The 23,508-nt window shown below is 43.8% G+C and overlaps 2 protein-coding genes across 2 annotated transcripts in view; both read left to right on the top strand.

Moving 5' to 3' along the window:
• The window catches only part of CAND1 (cullin associated and neddylation dissociated 1), a 348,469-nt gene that overhangs the window by 211,494 nt on the left and 113,467 nt on the right, over positions 1 to 23,508 (top strand). The gene's annotated exons all lie outside the window — the stretch shown is intronic.
• Positions 3,549 to 12,848, top strand: LOC147751134 (uncharacterized). Its single transcript, XM_086937857.1, has 2 exons — positions 3,549 to 6,516; positions 12,773 to 12,848. Exon 1 carries the CDS (start codon positions 4,883 to 4,885, stop codon positions 5,795 to 5,797), a length of 915 nt encoding a protein of 304 aa, XP_086793983.1. The 5' UTR covers positions 3,549 to 4,882; the 3' UTR covers positions 5,798 to 6,516; positions 12,773 to 12,848.

Raw genomic sequence — 23,508 nt, 5'->3', positions numbered from 1 at the left:
ACGCAAATGAGCATGTACATTCTCCCTTCAACACGGAAGATCCGTACCAGGCCTCCTTCACACATTCTTCAGGATTCCGGAAAAAAGGGGTCTTGCCTTCAAAAAGTCTTCCTTTGAACCACTCACCCCTCCCATTCCAATGAGGGCTAGCGACAGAGCCACCATCCCACTATGAGTGCCCCTACCCTTAACAGTTTTGCAGCGTGAATCTTTTTCTGTATTCACACTGCAGTATTACGCCTTGTGGTTGGGTCCGGAATTGCCTTTGTTTTTTTTCCCCTTGTTTTGGTCGCTGTCGACCACCATTTGGTGCCAGGTGCGTCCCCTGTGTGACGTCAGGCGTCCTCCTGGAGGTCGACATGCATGCGTGGTAGTCATCTTCAGATTCTTTTTTCCGCCATTAGGTCTGGAAGCAAGACGGGAAGCCCCGTAGAAAATTCAAATTTTTCCCCAAAACTTAACAAAATAAGAAGATTGTCGAAGAAATATCATCAAACATTGATGTCGGATGGGAAGAGGACCACTTTGGTCCTCAAATGGTGAGGTAGGGGTCATGGAGAATACCCCCTTCAAATTACCCTACCCCTTAAAGTTGTTCTCCATCCCCGCCACCCTTACCACACCAATGCTGTTGCACATCTTCCCAACCTCACTTTCCACATTACCTATCTCAGTCACTCTGTACTGACTTCTTACAGAGCCACTACAAAAAGGACTCGATGCAGTATCTGCCTATGTTTAAGGGCATGCTAAAATCTTCCAAGAACATCTTTAAGTAACCAGTGAAGAATAGGATCGTTACACCATGACTGTTAAATAAAAAGAATTCAAGGCAGCCCGATGATCTCGTGTACATATGAGGCCAGTACCTCCCGACTTCTGTAATTCAAACAGCAAGGAAGGAAGGCACATCACAAGCTGCTTCAGATTCCTCCATATGACCTGACACCACGTCAGCACCCCCACCCGCCCGAATGAAAAAATGAGACCAAAAGGGTTTACACAGCAGGAAAGTGAGTAGTCATCTTTGGCACTATACACTGGTTAATCACCAACTCCGTCTTCTTGCTCTGCCGTTATGATTGACACCTTTCAGAGCAAAAGGAAGAGTGTATTAAACACTTCCTGAGCCAAACAGGAAAAAAGGGCCAGGAACTAGCGACAGACGGTGAAGTGATATCAAACATGAATCTAAGATTGGATGCTTTGGACAACTGCCTCTTGGGCCATAAAGGCAAACATCTTTGTGCTGTGTCATCCTTGGTTCCTTATTTCAGCTTTCTGGCCAGAAGAGCAGTAGCACTTATAAAACATCCTGTTTGGTGGGGGGCATCTTTTCAATCGATAAGAGAAATGGGTGCTTTTAGACTTCTACACCCAGATCTGGTTTTTTGTACACACTAGATCAGAGGGTGCCCAAAAACACCATTTGTGCAAAGGCAAACTACTGGCAGCAGGACACACAACCCTCCAAACATTTGTCTGAGGTGGTTACAGAGGGAACAGAAGAGGCTCACAGGGGAGAAGAGGCAGTCTGCTCTAGCTGTGGTGCCTCTGCTGCAAAACAGTGACTCTCCCTCCATTATCTCCCCCCACAACTTCCCCCTCCTCATTGCTGCCCTGACCGCACAGTATCTGTCGGAGCGAAACAGTTTTCCCCCCGTTGGGGGAGAATTACTTCTGATAAATGGGTGCTCTCTATGGTACAGCAGGGATGCTGTCTAGGGTTCCACAAGACGTCATCAAACATTCCACCTCAGTTCCTCGTCCTCAACTGTCACCATCTCCGACACCTGAAGGAGGAGGTGCAGGTGCTGATCCCTAAAGGTGCCAATGAACTGGTTCCCCCACACCAACATGGTGAAAGTGTACTCCCTCTACTTCTTAACTGCCAAGAAGAAAGGGTCCCTAACCAGTGCTCTATCTCTAGCTATTAAATTGCTACAGCCTATCTGAGAATTGCCATAGGAGTTATTTCATGGTGGCTCTCTCCTTAAGACTTCTACTTCCACATCACCATGTATTGAGCCCATCAACAGCTCCTATTCTTTATGGTAAGTGGAGAGCACTACCAGTTCAAAGTTCTGTTCTTCAGAGTCAATACAGCTCCACGGTGTTTACAACGTGTTTGCCAGTGGTGGTGGTGGTGGGGTTTATCTGCACAAAAATGCTGCTCACATCTTTCCATACTTACTTACATACATACATACTGTCTTATCAAGAGTAGCAGCAAAGTGCAATGCCTAATGCACTCTCAGCCAGTGGTATTTCTTCTCCACAGACTAGGATTCACCATCACTGCCATAGAATCCATCTTCAACCCCATAAAATCCAGCGCTACTTGAGGTCGATCCTAAATTCTGTCATTGGGGAGGAGTACCTCCAACCAGAGGTTGACTGCATTTCAGAAGCAACTACTTCATTTTCAGACAGGATGCCCTCTTACTGTGATAGCGGTAATGAGATATTTGAGGATGGCTTCATGTATTGCAGTAGTGTTACTTGCCACTTTCAACATGTGCCCACTGCAGGAGTGCCTTACAATGCAATGGTCATGAGTGAAGGATCATCAGGAGGATCTAATGGTGGTAAAGGAGAGAACTTAGTGTGCTGGTCTGTGGTGGAACAGCAATAACCAGTTGCTTGGCTGACCTTTCATATACCATTCACACAGGAGACCATTACACTGAACACATCACCCACCCACATGACTATTCCATGCGTCAAGAAATCTAATTGTCCTCTCGCTATGCATTGTCAGATCTGATCAGGGCAAGCTATTTTTAGGGACTACTTGCTCTGTCTGGCGTGAGACTCCATCTGACAAGTAACAGGTGTTCTTTTAATTTATAAAGTGAAAAAGTTCTTCTTACAAGTTGTTCCTTATTTTGTTCAAATCCTCCAAGTTTGCAGTCAGGGAAAGAAAAGTAAAGTCTGACAATTGTGCAGTCTGAAATGAGAGGTTCTCTTCCAGGGGATACTCATCAATAGTCATAAGCACTGAATAATCTCCGCCCATAAGCGGGAACCTGAAACATATAGACAAATACATATATAAGTGTGTAAATATATCAAAAAGAGTACATAGTACTAAAATAATTATACACGTATACATGTATAGACTAATAATATGCAGCCCTGTTCATAACCTACAGGCTAATACAGACATAACTACATACTTTCTGCAGAATGAAAATAATCTATAAAAACCAATGCAAGAAAACGGCATGAGCCTGAAATGCATTCCACAGACAAACAACCTTTTATTTTCATCAAAGAACATGTAATAAAAGGCAATTAGCTTAAGTAGGCTGCATAAAGAAATAACATCACTGTGCAGAAAAGCAGACTGTCCCTTCGCCTTTAAGGCCTCAGAGAATCCGAACAGGTTGCCTTTAAGGCCTCCAGGGGAACCCTGCTCCCATCATGCCCCACAGGTGGCAGTTAGGTCAGTTCTTTTTTCCGGCTTGTTCTGTGAGGAACCTGGAACTGGAGCTCTACTGAATTTGATTGTTTTTTTTTTTATACTTTTTTCGACAGTCTTGACTGTTGGTGGTATTTTTAAATCTTTTCTGACTAATTCATAGTTAATTTTTAGTCAGTTATGCCACCTTTATTTTACAAATGTCCTTCCTGTGGGAAGATGTCCAAAACAGATCCTCATTCTGTTTGTGTGGTTTACATACCTTCCACAAATGACTTAGAGAAATGTTACCACTGCCTCAAGCTTTCCACAAGGACTCTGAAGGAAAGAGAGAAGATTCGTCTTTTGGGGCTGATGGAGAGGGAGAAACATCATGAAAAGGGGGCAAGAAGTGAAATTTCATCTGGAAGGCCCTCCTCTCCTTCAAAACGTCGAAGATCTGCTTCTCCTGATGGTAGGAGTAAGATAAGGCGTCATGAGGTGTCGGCGAGTGAAAAAGTGAGATCTACGTCGAAGTCTAGATCGCCGTCAGGTATGTCGACGTCGAGACCAGTGGAAAAAAGTAAGCCGGCGTCGAAAAAATCACCTTTAAGAAACAAGTCGACGTCGAAACAGAGATCGAGAGCGCCATCTAAAAGCTTGTCGACGTCGAGGCATGTGGTGTCGATTGCAGTGAAGATGGCACCGAGGGTGAGAAGTAGATCGACGTCGAGGGCTAGGAGTAGATCAACGTCTAGGTCTCCGCCACCTGCTCCAAGGTCGGCGTCGAGACACTCTAGATCGACCTCTCGGACCCGTCACAGTTCTTTGTCGAGGTCCTACTAACCAACCATGGTCGACGTCGAAAGATCCGACGTCTAGGGCTTCTTCGAACAGATCTCCATCTATCAGAGCCTCTCCTCACCAGGCATCTTCTACAGTGGCTCATTCTGGCTCCACATAGAGGCATTCGACGTAGAGGGACAGGCAATTGGTTCCTGGGGAAGAAGCAACTAGACCAACGTCTAGATCTCCACAGTCTATAAGGAGTTCTTCGTCGTCGTCTATGGGAATACAAATTGTGCAGGTAACCCCGGAGGGCTCTCCGGTGCGCAAGTCACCTCCTTCTGGTATGTCCCCTAGATGGTTGGAGAGCATCTGTCATTGGAAAATGCAGCCTAGAACTGGTGATAGACCTCTTGCTCTAGAATGTTCATGACCACCGTCTGGTAGGTCTCCAAGACGATCTAGATCTCCAGTGAAGAGGCATTCACACTCAAGGGACCGCAGTAGGCCTCATCGTTCTCCTACTCCTAGGAGAAGGCAGAGATCTCCTACCAGGTCCACCTCAACGAGGTCGTCTTACAGAGACTATTCCCCCACGATTTCATCTACGCCACCTTCCAGGATATCTCCCGTTGATAATCTAGGAACTTTCAGTGTAGTATTGTGCCGGGAGCTAACAAATGTAATATAACTATGTCGGTGCCTCCTGTTAAATCTTCCGTTATATTTGAAACTTTACATCATAAGTCGGCAGCTAGACCTCTACTTTCTTTGGTGCCAGGATTGATGGAACCTGCAATAAATAAATTTTTAACACCTGCTACAGTGGGCTCAGGGCCCTCTAGAATTGCAAAGATATATAAGGTGCCAGATCAGGATCCTTTATTTCTACGCACTGACCCACCACCGGATTCACTAATGGTGGCAGCGGCCAGGAAAGCACATTCGGCTACGTCCATTTCATCTGCTCCACCAGAAAAGGACAGCAAGAACATGGACTACTTGGGACGGACAATGTGTATTATGGCTGGGTCTGTTATGAGTGTGGCGAGTGCTGCGGCTCTGCTGGGTCACTATGACCGTCTTCTATGGGACTCTCTGACAAGATTTGCTGAGAGATTGCCTAAGGAGGATCAGAAAGACTTCTTAGAGATTGTGGAAGAAGGTGGTTTGGTTGCCAACCAAATTATTAGTACGTCGGCTGACTCTGCGGATTTAGCAGTCCATGGTTATGCCCATGGTATCTGCTCCAGACAGTCAGCATGGCTTCACCTCACGGGCCATAAGCACGATGCCCAAAGGAAAATAGTTAATTTGACCTTCAATGGATCAACGCTGTTTGGCTCTCATGCAGACGATGAGATGGCCAAAATGAAGGCTGAATTAGATACTCTAAAGGCTGTTGGTCTAGAAAAAAAGGAGTTTCAACGTAGTTTTCGTCCCTGCGACAAGAGGTCGTTTCAGCAGCGGGGGCAAACGTCTAACTGGTCTTCGCAAAACCAGGTCCAGTCTCAACAGAGGTCGCAGTTTCAGCAACGCAGGCCTGGGCGAGGCAGAGGTGGAAACAGGCAGCAGTCTACTGTTTCAAAACAACCTCAGAAACAATGAGACCGATCTTCCTCCAAGGCTGTTGTCCACTCAGGTCGGAGGAAGCATTGCGTTATATCTGGACGATTGGAGAAGATTGACAAAAGACAGGTGGGTCATAGACTTCGTTCAGAACGGTTATCTCCTCAAATTAAAAAAAAACACCACCTTCCATTACTCCAAAAGGTGTTTGTCATCAACACTACAGTCTTCTACAAAGGGAAGTGAAAAGCCTATTAAACAAAAAAGCTGTAGAGAGAGTTCCGCTTCCGCAGAGAAATCAAGGGCTATACTCTTCTTTCTTCTTGGTGAGAAAGAAAGGTCCCACTGCAGAGTACAGACCTATAATGGATTTGAGATTGTTGAACAGATTCATTCAAAGGGCGAAATTTCGAATGTTAGTGCTCCATCAAATCTTCCCTCGACTCCATCAAGGGGACTGGATGTGTTCCATCGATCTGAAGGACGCATACTTTCATGTTCCGATCTCCAAAAGACATTGCAAGTTTCTAAGGTTTCAAGTGTCTGTTCATTATCAATATGCAGTACTTCCGTTCGGGCTGAAGTCAGCTCCCCGAACATTCTCCAAGTGCATGGCGGTGGTAGCCGCTTTCCTTCGGAAGCAGAAGATTTTCATTTACCCTTACTTGGACAATTGGCTTCTGAAAAGTTCGTCTTCATCTCTACTGGAAGATCATCTTGCGAGATTCCTTCAACTTCTGCTCAAGTTGGGACTTTAGGTCAACTTCAAGAAATCCATACTAAACCCAACTCAAAAGATTCACTATCTGGGATCCTTCCTGGACACACAAAATGTAAGCATGTGTCTTTCGGAGAAGAGATGGTTATCAATTCGGACAAAATGTCAGTTTCTTCTTCATACCAGTTTCCCAGCAGTTCGCCAAGTGTCCTCTCTACTGGGGTCAATGGCATTGTGCATCTTTATGGTACCAAACGCAAGGTTGCACATGCGTCCACTACAGCAGTGCTTAGAAGATTAATAGACGCAGATGTCGGGGTGCTGGGAGGATCAGATAATCCTTCATCAGACAGCCAAAGATTCCATTCGATGGTGGATGAAGAGGTCGCATATAATGAAAGGAGTGCCGTTTCATCAGGATCCTCCAACTCAAACTTTGATCACAGATCACAGATGCCTCTCTCCAGGGTTGGGGTGCTCATATGAGCCCTCTGCAAGTACAAGGGCTATGGTCAGAATCCAAGAGAGGCTATCGCATCAATCTGCTAGAGCTCAGAGCAGTACATCTAGCTCTCAAGTCCCTGTTTCCATCGTTCAAGTATCGATCCCTTCTGATTCAAACAGACAATACAACAACAACAATGTATTATTTAAACAAACAGGGGGGTACCAGGTCAAGGACTCTCTCCTTGGAGGGCCAGACCATATGGAACTGGTTACTAGCAAGAGACTTGTCTATTGTAGCGGTGCATCAATTCTCAGGCGGATTTCCTCAGCAGAGACTTTGTCGAGGCTCACAATTGGGTCCTCAACGACGAAGTCGTAGACAGTATTTTTTCAGCATGGGGAACTCCAGACATCGACCTGTTTGCGGACGCGGGAAATGCAAAATGCCCCGTCTTCGCATCCAGGTTTCCCCAGGTCAGATCTCAAGGGAATGCCCTTTTGGTAGATTGGTGTCAGAACTTACTGTACGCTTTTCCACCGACCCCATTGATACCAACAGTGATCAACAAGATGTACAGAACTACCTCCAGGATGATTCTTATTGCTCCGGAGTGGCCTCGCCAGTGGTGATTTCCAGACCTCCTTCAGTTGTCGGAAGTACCGCACAAGAGATTGCCATGTCGTACGGATCTTCTATCCAAGCAGGAGGGGAGAGTGTTCCACCCCAACTTGTCCTCCCTACGCCTGGCAGCATGGCTCCTGAAGTCATCCAGTATGGTCACTTGCAGTTGAATCCAGACTGTATGCATATCTTTCAAGAGGCGAAGCGGCCTTCTACGAGGAAGTCATATGCTTTCAAGTGGAAGCGCTTTTTTCTATGGTGTGTGGACAATGGAATGATTTTACCTTATTTGGTGCATTTGGCTAAGTCTGGCCTTCGGTTTAACTCTATTAAAGTTCATCTTGCAGCAATCACCGCCTATAGAATGTCCCCTAACCAGACTTCTTTCTTTAGGTTGCCGGTGGTGAAAGACTTTCTGGAAGGTTTAAAAAAGGTGTATCCTCCAGTCAGATCTTCCTCTCCTTCTTTGGAGTTGAACGTGCTGCTAACTAAGTTAATGGGAGCTCCTTTCGAGCCAATTCACAAAGCTTCCTTACAGCATTTAACTTGGAAACTTGTGTTCCTGGTAGCCATTACCTCTGCTCGCAGGGTGAGCGAGATCCAGGCTCTTTGTTGTAAGGAACCTTTCACTGTGTTTCATGCTTATAGAGTAGTACTCAGAACGCATCCTGCTTTTCTACCCAAGGTTGTTTCAGACTTTCACATTAATCAGACTATAACTTTGCCGATTTTCTTTCCAAATCCTGCAAATCCTCCGGAAAGATCTCTCCACTCTTTAGATCTTAAGAGGGTTCTCAAGTTTTATTTGGACAGAACAAAGACATTGAGAAAGTCAGACCGTTTGTTTGTTAACTATGGTCCTATTAATACGGGCTCTGCAGCTTCCAAGAGATCCATATCTAGGTGGATTGTTTCTTGCATTTTACTAGCTTATCAATTAGCTAACAGGTCTTTGTCAGGAAGGCCAAAGGCTCATTTTTCGAGAGGGAAAGCTTCCACCACAGCACTCTTTAGGAATGTTATTATGGCAGAAATCTGTAAGGCAGCTACATGGCGTTCAGTCCATACTTTTACTCGCCATTACTGTCTTGATTCAGACATGCAGGCAGATGCTCAGGTTGGGCAGGCATCACTAAGAAACTTGTTTGCTAATACTAGCTAAGATATGTGTGTCAAACTTATTTACTCTATTTTCTGCTCGCTCGCTTGGAAGTGGGTATGAGCTTGCTACTCTATTCAGTGCTTATGACTGTTGATGAGTATCCCCTGGAAGAGAAGGATTAGTTACTTACCTGTAATCCTAGTACTCTTCCAGTGGTATACTCATCAAAGTCATAAGCACCCTCCCGCCTCCCCGGGTGAGCAGTGGCATTATGTTTTAATTTGTTATTATTGCATTTCTGAATGCAGGTTCCTGCAAGGTTTCCTGTACCGTACAAAAGAACTGACCTAACTGCCACCTGTGGGGCATGATGGGAGCAGGATTCCCCTGGAGGCCTTAAAGGCAAAGCGTTCAGATTCTCTGAGGCCTTAAAGGCGAGGTGACAGTCTGCTTTTCTGTACAGGGATGTTATTTCTTTATGCAGTCTACTTAGGCTAATTGCCTTTTATTACATGTTCTTTGATGAAAATTAAAGGCTGTGTGTCTGTGGAATGCATTTCAGGCTCATGTCGTTTTCTTGCATTGGTTTGTATAGATTATTTTCATTCTGCAGAAAGTATGTAATTATGGCTGTATTAGCCTATAGGTTATGGGCAGGGGTGCATATTATTAGTCTATACTTGTATATGTGTATTATTCTTTTAGTACTATGTACTCTTTTTATATATTTACACATATATGTGTATTTGTCTATATGTTCCGGGTTCCCGCTTATGGGCAGAGATTATTCAGTGCTTATGACTTTGAGTATACCCCTGGAAGAGAACTAGGATTACAGGTAAGTAACTAATCCCAACAGGATGTCAGTTGTTTTCCAATAAATGTAAATAGCTTGTAAATGTACAAAGATTTCAAAATATTTCAGTAGTTGTGAATCAACTTTTAAAAATTATGTGTGATGGAAACACATTTTCATAGGATGAAAACTAATCGGATCATGTGGTGATGTGAAAATGCAAAATATTTGCAGGAATCCAATTTACACAGTATCGTTTATACAGTAAAATTGCATGTCAGTGGTAGTTTGTGACCATTTCAATGGAAATGTGCTGTCTGTAAATGACAGTGCACTACCATGCCATGCTTTAGTAATATATCTATTAAAGTGTGGGTTTTTAAACATGAACTTGGAAACATTCCTACACTTGCCCTGATGACAAAGCTATTGATGAAGTAAGTGAGGGGTCATGTGTACCCTTGATGTGGGCTTGATTTTTATTATACATGGAGCAAATATTTAGTCTATTAAATCAATAAAATAAAGTTTTTGTACATCAGTCCTGCAGAACTCACATATTTGAAGGTGCTCTCATATTTGATAATGAAGACAAATGCGACTCGAAATAAAATATTTGCTTAGGATCACACAATTTGAGACCAGATTATGGGTCCAGCGCATTAGTTAGGTCTAGTAGATTATTCAAGTCACAAAACCTGTAGATCTATACATTTTCGAGGTCTGTATTCCAAGTACTTGGACCCCACAATATCAAGGATGCCATAGCAACTACCTGGAGCTCATGGTCATCCATCCCACCCGCACAGCTCTCACCCAGCTCATTGAAGGATAAACAGTCCTTATAAAAATGGACAACATTGTAGGCCTGGTGAAAAAAAAATCCTTCAGTGGAATTTCTGCAACTTAGGAACTCCCATCCTCGTTCTTTTGTCACCCCGAAAAATGTAATTGCCAAAACCTTCCCTCCAGACACCCATATTCAATGCACTGTTGATTAACATGTGCAAGGTATTTGCCGCTCCCCTTAATTCCATGTGTGGTGAAAAAATTAGTGGTATCCATAAGCTTCAGCCTAGTGGCACAGTTCTGGGCCAGGCAGTCCTGGTACTCCTGGAAATGTCAGTGAGCCCACACGAGAAATGACTGCTCAGGCCAGAGATATTCGTTCAGCGTCACCGCAGACATCCTGAGACCAGGCAACTCAGTTTAACAACCTGGTGCCTCAGATCCTAGAGTTTGGTTACCTCAAGGTACTGGAGGAGTGTAGGCATATCCTGTGTGAGGCGCTTAAAACCACCACATGCACAGTTACACAGCTAAGTGGAAACTGTTTGTCCATTACTGCTTCAACAAGCACGTAGACCCCCTTAAAGCCTCTGATACAAAATATTAGTTGATACCTGCTTCATTTGCAGAAAGCTGGATTAGCTTACACTTCAGTCTGTTTACATTAGCTACTTTTGCTGCATAAAAGCGAAATGCAGAGCACTTGTGTAATAAATAAGGAGGAAATCCGAATATATCCAGATAAATCCAGGATTTATTGAGCTGCAGCACAGTACTCCCAACCTCCAAGTAGTCAGTCCAAGTTCAACACTTTAGATCATAACAATTCCAAATGGAATCTCATGGACAGTGTGCATGTGCAGCTAAGTACAAACATTCTATTAAAAGGGAAATATGTACAAGGTAAGTTAAAAGGGAAATACATTGTAAACCAGAATAGAACACATTTTCCCCCTTAAAGAAATAAGAAGGGAAATTGACATTTTTAACTGCTGGAAAAAACATCAAGCATATAGAAAACTAAGATACACATTTTGAAACTCTTCTAACATTCCATCTTTTCCCATCTTGTGTAACCACACTATTATGATAAACTTTCATAACTTTCATAGGTTTACCGAATTTGGTTTCTCCCTTAGCAATATAACCTGGTTTACGAATCCTAACAACATCACCCACCATGAATGCTGGTTGCTTAACATTCATCCTAGTATCATAATTGCATTTGTATTTGCCTTGTTTGAGTTCCACTTTCTCAGCCACATCCTTGACATTCACATCAATCATTTGATGACTACAACTCTTTTTAAACCACCAAGGACATAAACAAGAAACAGGATCTCTACCTTTTAGTAAACGAAAAGGAGAAACCTCAGTTGTGGCATGGGGTGTAATACGGTATAACCATAACTTTTCTCTCAATTTTTCTTTCCACAATCCCCCATACTTACGAGCCCAAGCTATGTCTTGCTTGAGAACTCTGTTATATCTCTCCACTAGTCCATTTCCTTGCGGTTCATACAGAGCGGTGGTACAATGCTTTATACCATACATACTCAGAAACTCTGACATCACTGAGGATTTGAACTGTACCCCATTATCAGATACAATACATTCTGGAAATCCTTCCCTAGAAAAAATCTCTTTTAAAAATAGGATAACACTCTCTGTATTAGGATGAGGTACTAGTTTGACCTCAGGCCACTTGGAGTGATAGTCCACTGCAACTATAGCAAACCTACATTCCTGTGGTAAAAAATTGAACGGACCAGCAATATCGATCCCTAACTTTTGCCACGGATGATCTGGCCACTTCACAGGAACTAAAGGTGCTGGATCACACCTGCACGATTTGTCACTTTCAATGCACTCGGGACACTCTCTGACAAACTTATCCACCAATCTATCAACTCCTGGCCACCAGAAATTAGACCTAATCAGTCTTTTCATGGAAGACATGCCCATGTGACATTCGTGACTCATTTGTAAAATGACATTTCTTACAGCCAAAGGTGGAATACATTTCCCAGCTCTGAATAGGAGATTTCCCTCAATGGCCAATTCATCAGCAATGTTGTAGAATGGTATAATTTCAGCAGGAATGCGTTCCTTAGAAGGCCACCCCAAATTCACATAATCTCTGACTTTACACAACAAATCATCCTCATTCATGCTTCTCATCCACAGATCCTCTGATATAACATTGTATTTTTCTGACAACATTTCAGAAATACTAGTTACCACCTCTGTATCTTCTTCAACTCCAGTACTTGGATATGGCAACCTAGACAAACAATCTGCAGTTACATTTAGTTTTCCAGGTACATATTCAATGTCAAAATTATATTCCTGCAAACGTGACATCAATCTAGCAATGCGAGCTGTAGCATTTAATCCTCCACCAGGTGAAAGAATACCCACCAATGGTTTATGATCAGTACGTATCAAAAACCTTGCACCCCAAATATAATTCCGGAAATGCTCAACGCCCCATACACATCCCAACAATTCCTTTTCTATGACAGCATACCGTCTTTCAGTTTGATTCAAAGATCTTGATGCAAAAGCAACATTCCAATCCTCCTTGCCTGAACGTTGTGAAAGCACACAACCCAAGCCATAAAGACTTGCGTCTACAGTCAAAATGCAAAGTTTATTCAAGCAAAAAGGTCTTAGAGTTGGGGCTGACACCATATCAAGTTTAACACTCTTGAAAGCATCTTGCTGTTTAGGTCCCCACAAAAATTCTACATCCTTCCTTGTTAACTCTCTTAACGGCTCCATCTTGGTTGCAAAGCTTACAATAAACTTACTGTAATATTCACAAAGTCCTAGAAACGATAACAACTTGTCTTTACAATCTGGTGCAGGAGCTTTTAGAATAGCATCAACCAATGATCTTTTTGGAGCAACACCATTTCCAGAAATGGTGTGTCCCAAATACTCTATAGTTTTCTGAAACAACTTACACTTTTTACTCTTAATAGTAAGACCAAACTTATTTAACATCTTACACACATTCCTCAAATGCTCCATGTGTGCCTCATCACATTTAGAGAAAATCAAGATGATATCTTGAAAACACTTCATGTATTCACTCATGTCCTTAAAAATATGATACATAGATCTCTGAAAAACAGAAGCTGCCGACGCTAAACCGAACGGCATCCGTTTAAACTGAAACAAACCCTGTGGTGTGATAAAAGCTGTGAGATGACGTGATTCCTCTGCTAACACAACCTGATGATACGCAGATCTTAAGTCCAAAGTATGAAAAAATAACACCTCCCCCTAGCATGCTCACAACTTTGTTGATATTGGGCAGGGGATGACAACCTACCACTATGTTTGCATTAAGTGCTCTCAAATCTATACATAATCTCAAAGATTTGTCTGGTTTGCATGCCAAAACCACTGGAGAAACCCACTCGGACGATTCTATCTCCTCTATGACATCATTTTTCAACATATCATTGAGTGCATCACTTAAATCTTCTCTAACATTCAGTGGTACAGGTCTAAGTTTTTGTACGACTGGCATAGCTCGTTGTTTAAGCTTAATGAGTGAAACCACTTAGTCTACCTAACTTATCTGAAAAAACACTAGGAAACTCGTCCGAAAGTGTCTTCCAAACATTACTCTCTTCTACAGACCTGACTCTTTCCTCTAACATATCACAATCATGTGACACCATGACAGGATCTTTGTTGCGTGGATTCAATGTAATGTGAAGTCTGAATTGATCCCGCCACCCCAAAACATTCACTCCCTTTACAACAACATACAGTTTGATATATGCAGATTGGTCCTTAAAATAAATCGTGGAAGCAATATATCCTATGAAATCAATACTAGAACCATTAAAGCCTTTCGCCATAACATCAGGAGGACACAACTCGCTCTTAGAAATTTTATACTTGTACATTTCATCAAAATACTTCTCAGTTATGATGGTCCAAGGAGACCCAGAATCAGCCATCAACTCTAATTCTACTCCCTTAAACCTAACAACACATTTAGGGGATTCTAAAACATCCTCCTCAAGCAAACTTAAACTTATTATAGACACAATCATCCCACTTACTCTATTAGATTCATCAGACACAACATGTTCACATCTAACTAAACTTGAATCAAAATCTGTCTCATCTCTCACACAAGAAATTTCTTTTTTCTTGAAATAGCTACTTTTGTCCCCACTTTTCTTTTTGTCCTCTCTACAAGAGTTAGAAAAATGACCCACCTTACCACATTTGTTGAACTCCTTGCCCAAAGCAGGACAAAATTTGAAAGAAGCTACATGATTGTAACTCCCACACCTAAAACACACAATGCGGTTACGTGATCCATACTTATAATTTTGGGGACCTCTTGCAACATTGTTCATCGCACATACTTCTTCAGTTAATTTATCATTCTTAATACTTTTATTGCTTGTTTCTTCGATGGTTTTCATCCATTTGTTAGACTTTTCAAAAGCTTTAGCAGTAGACATACATTCCAACAAAGTTGGATTGCCTACTAGCCACAACTGTTCTTGTGTTTTCTTGCACTGAACATTCACAATTATCTGATCCCTAAGCATCTCATCTGTCATAGTACCAAAATTACATGGCACAACTAAAGCCCTCAGACCTGTTAAAAAATCATCAAATGATTCATTTTCCTTTTGGGCTCTGGTATAGAAATTGTAACGATTTAAAGCTATACTAGTTGTTGGTTTAAAACGTGTTTCTACACGAAGCATTGCTTCATCAAAGACACCAGCGTCACCAGGAACAGATGGTAAATTTCTAAAAATGGCTTGCCCTTCGGAACCCAGACAATGGAGAAAAATATTTTTCTTCCTTTCATTTCCCATCCTTTCTCCATCAATAGCCTTCAAATAAGTTAAAAACTCCTCCTTCCATCTGTTCCATGGAATAGGAGGATCACCTTTACTTTGTAAGAATTTTGAGGGCGGATCAAACTGCATTGTGAGGATGTATAAATATAACTAATCACAAATAGATGGAAAGAAATGAAAATAAATAAAAGACAAGGGTAAAACTAAAATATTAGATTAATTCTTGAGTACATGAGCTGTGTACATCAGCGCTGGTGAAATTAGCTCCAGAGTACACAAGCTGTGTACATCAGCGCTGGTGAAATTAGCTCCAGAGTACACAAGCTGTGTACATCAGCGTTGGTATTTACTTTATGAATAATTGGGAAAACAGTAATCTTCGATGTAATCCGTGTTTTTTGTTGTAAAATTCGTTAACAGTACCTCAAATAGTGTCCGATGCTCCCGAGCGCAAAAGAAAATCCGAATGTAAATAAATATGGCCGCCGTCACTTTACGCGACCTCACGCTCAATGCGTGTAACCATAGCAACCAAAGCAGGCATAACAAATGCGCTTCACGCTCTAAAGCGGCGTATGGTAATCACGCTCCAACGCGGCGTATCCACGGTGACAGCAGTGTACAATGGCGCATGGAGACTCTGTTGCGCTGAAAGCCTTCGCACGTGAAAACCCTCGCTCGTTGAGTGCTGACAGTCTTCGCTCGTGAAAGCCTTCGTTCGTTGAGCTTTAAAGGTAAACACAGCGTAATTATTGGCAATTACGTGAAATTGTAACAGAGTCTCACGAGGTTAGCAGTTTGTGTGAAGAAAGCGCTTTTCACCATGCAGTCACCAAAAATAGTATAAGTTGTTAAAATAGTATTTCCAAGTACAAAACAACGCCAGATGAGATTAAGCCTCAAATATCCAGTAAGATATCACTTTCCACAGACTCCAGTCTTCAGAATATCAATGAAAACGCATCTTTTCCAAAAATAAAGTACATAAAATCCAATAAAGTTGTAAAAATCCAAAATTCTTTAAAATCAGATGTACCACACCTGTGCTGCTGTAGTAGTAGTAGGTACTGGTCATCCTCGTCGCCAATTTTGTAATAAATAAGGAGGAAATCCAAATATATCCAGATAAATCCAGGATTTATTGAGCTGCAGCACAGTACTCCCAACCTCCAAGTAGTCAGTCCAATTTCAACACTTTAGATCATAACCATTCGAAATGGAATCTCATGGACGGTGTGCATGTGCAGCTAAGTACAAACATTCTATTAAAAGGGAAATATGTACAAGGTAAGTTAAAAGGGAAATACATTGTAAACCAGAATATAACAACTTGTCTCTTTTTTTCTAAATCTGTCAACATCTTCATGGAGGGTCCTCTGAGAGTCATACCTGTAAGAACCCCTTTGGCCCCTCCTTGAAATTTTAATGCAGTTATCACATTTAGCCATCTTTTCAATCACTCCATTGCTGTGGCCTTCAGTTCTTACCTTGGAAGGTGGCCTTCCTAGTACGTATCCTCTCCTTTTACTAGATCAGCGAGTTCCAGACATTAAATGTAAAGGACCCCTTCAATGAGGTCCGAAAGGCCTGGATAATCCTTAGAACTAACCACAAATAACTACCTCTGTTTCACATCAACCAAACTATTAAGCTATCCATCTTCTTCCTGTACCAAGATTCTGTAGCAAATAAGGTAATGCATACACTGAATGCCAAAAGGGCACTTTTACTATATTGACAAACCCAAATACACCTGCAAGACGACATGGCTCTATAGCTTTCACTTAGCCTCATATGCCTCACCCCATCTTACAAACCAGAATGGTCAGTGGATTGTGATGCACATTCTGACCTGCTAAAACAAAGCCAGGTGCACTGCTTAGACCCCAAAGGCACATTTAATACCCAAGAAAGGATCCACATCCCTTTAGAAGTGATCTGCAAAGTTGCCTGCCAGTTGGTCAACTCTACACATATGTACTAAACACAACTGAGTAGACTTTAAAGTCTCCCAGCAGGCTTTAGTTAGCTAGACTATTTTTAAAACCTTGCTCTAGCTACTTGTAGCAAATTGGATTGTATGATGTGATTGTGAGATCTCACCTTTTAACATCACAATCTGGATCAGGCCCGGTTAGGTTCTTTAATAGGACATTTAGGGAAGTCCTGGGTAGCTGTGGCACAGAGCAGTAAGTCTTAATTATGGGAACAAGTATAAAGCATTTAGAAGTACCAGTAGACAGTTACCAGATTGCTGAAGATACTTGGTGTGGCAAGTCTTCTGGTGAACCATCCTCTCTACTGGGCCTAGACCATCCAGAGGAATAAAGAGAAATCCTGGCAGGACACATGTATAGTGGCTTAATTAAAGCAAATTGAATGATTAAGGGCAGGCAGAGTCCATTAAAGACATGTGAGCAATTGGGCCTTCTATCCACATCTTGGAGATACTGAAAGGTGTAGTGAGTCTTCCTTGGATTTATGAATGTCTGGGGGTTGTCTCCAAGCTCAGGACTCTTTCTCTCAGAATGCACCAGTGGTGTCCAGTGCAGGCCCCGCCGCAACTGGTCTCCCTGTCACGTGCAGGTTTGTTAATCATTCTTGTTGGTGGACCAGGGTCCACTTTGACTTCTGCGACAGGTACCTTGACATAGGGCCACTTTGTGTAGGTCAGGACTCTGTCTCCCATTTGGCACTTAGCTATCTAGCTGCAGGTGTTCCTAGGCAGCTGGGCTCGCGAGGGTACAGGCTTTCTTAGCTTTTGTAGTCCTGGTGCTTGATGAGCCACCTGGCCCATGGAATCCCTTCAGTTCTGGCACAACTGGAGCTCTTTTCCACATGTGGGCACAGCGGGCAGAGGCCTTTGCGGGTCCCTCAGTTTAGGCAGGAGCAGTCCAGTCTTTGGTTCAGCCACTTTGCTGGGTCCAGGGTGAAGCAGAGCAATCCTTCTGTCTTCTTTCCATCCCAATGGTTATCTGAGGTCTAAATGCCTGGGGTGCCACTTTTATTCAAACTTGATGTTTGTGGGAGGGGAGGTGAAGGCATTCTAGCCAGTGGGGTAACCCTTCCCACTTTGCAACACTTCCTGGGAGTTTGGTCAGAAACAATTCCAAAATACCCTTATTTGCGTGAATGCAAGGCAGCTCAAGGCGCCATCCCATGTGTGATGCTCTAGGCACACCCCTAGACAGTTCCCAGCATAATGAGCCTCTTCTCCGGGATAACCAGTTCTACAACAGGTTTTCCCCTTCTGGAGATGCCAACCTGTACTTGACTGACATTTGCTTCTCTGAGGCAGTAGCCTCTCCGGAGCTGGGCCATCTGTGGCCATCGCCCAGTGGCCATCCTGCTGGAGAAGGTCTCGTCTCTTTCCAAAAGCAATTCTTGTTCTTGGGAGCACTTCACACTTCCTAGCAGGGGACAGGGGCTGCCAGAGTTTTAGGCAGCAAAGTAGTAATTTCTTCTGTCCCTTTCCTCTTAAAAGTTAACTTCAATCTGATCTCGGAAATTAATTTGTTTTAATGTAACAGTTTGAAACCTTGGAGAAGTTAGAACAAATGGAAGTTAGAACTTAGCGCGGTCGCTAGTGTAACTCCATGTTAGCCAGTGGTCCACCAGCCGTACTACATTAAAAACAGCAATTTCGAGATTTCTCCATCCGGGCGTGTTAAACACATGAGGAACATGCCCTACTTTTTAATATTTAATACCCTTCCTTGTGGGCTGTCATGGCTTTCACTGAGGGTGCCCTAATAATATTAACAAGCATTGGCATAGCAAATAGGTCTCGCTTTTGGGACCTTATAAGTATTTAATTATGCAGCACAATATGCTTGGTGCAACAATATCAACTGTTGCATGGCTAAACACTTTTAAGGTCCCAAAGGCGAGACCTATTGGCTATGCCAATGCTGGTTGAGCATGGCGTGATTTACTATGTATAGGGCCTTAAACGGAATTATTTTGGTAACTTGCAAACTCTGAATGAACTCTCCCAATGCATTGCCGTGGGTTACTAACACTTCTCAAATTAAGACCCTTTGATGGATCTCTTAAATGCCCATTAATAGGAAGGGATTGATAATTACCTTTAACCTGCGATGGTTTTGAAAGATCATGATGTTTCATGGAGTGACTACGATTGAATGGTTTATTTCCTTATTTTATCATGTGCCAGCATGCCTTTTTAAGGACATTTAAGAGTACTTTAGTGGAATAAAAATATGCGCGATAGCAAAAGGACGGACATTAATAATTTAGATCATAAATGGGGTAAAACTGGCTTTTTTTATTTTTATGTCACTCCTATGTAGAAGGCTCGTTTGAGAAAGCTACTTCCACAAACAAGGGTTACTGGGACTGTAAGGGAAGAAACAGAACAGCAGAGAAAGGGAGACCGATTTAAACGCAAAATACATCAAACTCAAATGTAGAACAGCGAAGAGAATTAAGGTTGTTAAACAGTCAAAAGGTAAAACAAGTCAGCTCTCTGGTTGATTGGGAAAGAAAAAGGAGGACAGGCACGGGAAAAGAACATGTTTGACGAAAGAGGATTTTTTTAAAAAGAAGTCATTAAGGATGAACAAATTATATGGACAACTTTGGGAGAGGACAAGAAGAAATACAGAGAGGGGAACAAAAAGAACACCACAATGGAAAAGCAGATGTGGAAAAGCTAGAGGACAGAAGATGCACTAAGAGAAAACAAGAGGGAGGAATTTTGTTAGAGGACTGAGGAGTGCGGGCTGTGGAAATAGCGCAAGAGAGACTTAGCGACGGGGAGGCGCAGCTCCTCCAGAGAAAGCCGGCAGCCTTAGAGAGTGGGAGGTGGATGTGTTACTCCATTGACACACAACAGCAGCTCAGAACCTACGACTGTGTGGATGGCAGCACAAGCCTGCCTGCTTGCCTCCCTCGACTTTCCCAGGCACGAAGCAGACAGCTCACTAGAGGTAGTCATTCCTCGCTGGGGACAGGCCAGGCCCCCCTCCTCGGTGTTCCCTTCCCCAGGACACACGCCCGCTTCCTCGTTTGTTTGGAGGGGGGGGGGGGGGGGGAGGTGGGAACGAGGAGAGGAGGAGGCAGCAGGGGGAGGGGAGGGGGCCTGCGCCAGATTCCCTTGCAGGATTGATCAGGGGCACCATCTGTTTGCAATATAATTACAAACAGATGTTGCCAAAGCTCGCTCCGCATGGGAAATGCCACACGTGCACGCGTTGCAATTGAAAGCAATGCAAAGCGTGCACGTTTTTGGGCAAAAAAGCGAATTGATTCCAAGAGGTTCCCTCCTACACAGCGCATGCGGGCTGCGTAGGCGAGACCTAAAAATTAAGATTTTGACTTTGCAAAAGGGTTCATTGTGCCAGACCGAGTAGGCAGTTTTAGGGCTATCCAAATAAACTACAATGATTGGCCTAGAGTCATTTTCCACCTTGTCACTACAGTTGTGGCACAATGAAGTGCTGCAGTTTACTAGTGACATTTAAATTATCAGCCCTGGGTACCTTTTGTACCATATACTAGGCACTTGTAGGTAAGTTAAACATTGAAATCGCAGATTAGCCAATTGTGCTCCTACTTTGGGGGAGCCATCAGAGAATGTGCACTTGTGCTTGGACGGCAGGGCCCAGTGTACTTCATTCGAAAAACCGGCAACATCACTCCAAATCTTGGGAGGGTGATCATACAAAAAGAGGCACTTTCCTACAGCACTACAATCAGGACGAACTGCTTTACAGTTGATGCAGAGCATATGTATCTGCACCCACACATGATATGAATGATAATCTGTGTTCCTTGCACTGATGTAGATTCACATGCCCCCACACCCTTCCCTGAAAGCCAGCAATTATCACAGATATTTTTTCCTCTCAACTTTTGTTAGGTTCAACAATGCACAGTTAACACTGTCTTTGACACTCCACTCCACTGACACTACTAGCTCCCTCAACAAGAAACTGTTTGAGATGGAGTCTTGGTCCTGATAGTTTGTGGACTCAGAGAGGAGTCTCCACACATCTTGTGACTGGAAAATATTTGTTTAAGAAAACAAAAGTTGCAAGAGTTCGCCCCATACAGTAGCTTGCAGAAATGTTATCAGTGTGTCAATCTACAACACTACTTTGTACAAATTGATGGTTACACTGTAAGTAACATTTTCATTTATTGAAGTCTCACTTTATTTCAAAAGTAATTTCTGTTTTTCCAGACTACTCGTTTTAGTCAAAAAGGTTTCACACACATTGGCAGCGAATGAGCTCAAGGATACCATTTACCAGAACCAAAGGCATGCTCCAGGCTAAACCGCTATCTATTAATGATTGCTCTGTACAACCAAGTAGTTTTGCAGCGTGAATCTTTCTGGAGTCACTATGCTGTGCATATTCCGAAATCTGGTGGTTGGGTCCGGAATCGTAGTCTCTTTTCTCTTTTTTTTTTTTTTTTTGTAGCCCATGTGGGAGTCTACGTCCCACCTTCGGTGACGTCGGCATGCTTCCGGCGGAAGCTACCATCCTTGAGCGCCATTGATTCTTTTTTCCGCCGTTGGGTCTGGATCGTCGCGTGAAGCTCCAGAAGTTTTTGGAGGAAAAAAGGAGAAAATACAACTACTATTCGACGGTAAAGACCGGAAAAGTTGAGGAGAAGACCATCAGAGAGGAGACAACGAAGAAAGAGAAGAACTTCGAGATCTTCGACTTCCTTGGAGGAATGTAAATGTAAATGTACAGGAATTTATATAGCGCAAATCACCAACCGGTCTCTAAGCGCTTGCTTAGGGAACCCGGCCTGGTATTCCCCTGTGAGATAACCCCGACAGGGTATCCACAAGGTGAAAGCCAGGCATCCCGCCGCGAGGGGCCGTTGTGGAGATTAAGCAAGCTATTGCCCAGAGTTGCAGAGTGTGAACCCGTGAATCGAGTAGGCACCGGAGCAAGAATTGTCGAGTCCATGGACATTTTAGGACTCAAGTCCCCGCCGAGCCGGGAATTGAACCCTGGTCCCGGCCGACCTCTGCTTCCAGGTCTGCCTCCTCTAACCAGTGAGCCACACTTTTCCAATGCGCATAGGAATGCGCATACAGGGGACCCCCTGAGCACAGGGATGTACAAGACTCCATTTAAATTCTGCAAAAACTGCCACCACAAGTTCGCGCAGAAGGACCATCACCCGGTCTGCAACCTCTGCCTGCCTATCGACCACGAGAGCAGAGACTGCAATGCCTGCTCCGTCTTCAAGCCGAAGACACTCCGAGTTCGAGAGAAGCAGAGGATAGCTCATCGCACGATGCAGGGCAAGGGCCAGGCCCCGACGCTTTACGAACTAGGCCTCTCCAACGACGACGAGGACAACATCGCCGAAGGTCCAGATGACTTCACGGTCGCAGAGACCGATAAGAAAACGCCTGATAAGGTAGGAGAGTCTACGACCCCGAAAACTCCCTCAGGGCCTCGAAAGCCAGAGGCGGACCCTCGAAAGGCAGAGTACAAAGCCTCGAAAGGAGCACCGGCGCCGAAAAGTTCGACGACCAAAGCTGCATCCTCTGAGAAAGAGCCCAGCGGATCCTTCGACAAGGACTCCCGGAAGCAGAAGACCGGTGAAAAGCAAAGGTCGTCGAAGCAAGCCCCCGAAAAAAGGGTCTTCGACTTCGAAGGAAAAGGAGCTGAAGAAAGCTTCGACATCGACGACGCCACCGAAGAGAGTGGCCGAAACGCTCGACGACGACTAGGCCGCAGAGATGCTGAGAAAGAAAAGAAGGCTTGAGGCCGAAATGGAGAACATCCTCCAGAGGAAGAACGACTTAGACTACAAAATGAGAAGTTACAAGATCCCCTGGAGGCCGGCAACGACCGTCGCGGAGGTGGCACAACAGGAGGAGTTCGACGTCGAAGAACCGCCGTAAACTCCGGAGCTCTCGGAGCACGAAGAGGACCTCTATTATAATGAAGAGGATTATGGGGGACCAGCAGTCAAGCTACGGCTCGGGTTCCTCGACGGCCCAAGACCAGGAGTGGCAGGACATCGAGGCCGAAAACCCGGAGGAGGCGGTGGAGACATATCCGTCGAGGCCTTCGCCACCGGATGACATCGGGGCATACAACGAGGTCGTCAGGAAGGCAGCAGCAGCTTATGGGGTTAAGCTAGAGGAGGAAAAGCCAAAAGCAGATTTCCTGCTAGAAACATTGCTCCCCACACAGACAAGAAGCCAATTCCTTCCCTTGCTGAAAAGTATCACAGACCAGGGGAAGGAAGCCTTCAAGAACCCGGCTACATGCAGATCAGTAACGCCGAGGACATAAAAGAAATACAAATTCTCCTCACAGGACCCGGCTTATATCAAGGGGTCTGTCACAGCAGATTCTATTATCCCTGCGACGGCCAGAAGAAGGGCCAACGTCCCAACAACATCTGGCCCTCCACCTGACAAGGAA

Source organism: Lissotriton vulgaris, chromosome 1_1 (assembly GCF_964263255.1).
Source record: "Lissotriton vulgaris chromosome 1_1, aLisVul1.2, whole genome shotgun sequence".
In the NCBI taxonomy this organism is placed as follows: Eukaryota; Metazoa; Chordata; class Amphibia; order Caudata; family Salamandridae; genus Lissotriton; species Lissotriton vulgaris.
This window is presented reverse-complemented; position numbering and strand designations above follow the sequence as displayed.

Excerpts from the sequence above, each read along its gene's own strand:
- LOC147751134 (XM_086937857.1), top strand. The coding sequence starts at position 4,883 with ATGTCGGTGCCTCCTGTTAAATCTTCCGTTATATTTGAAACTTTACAT.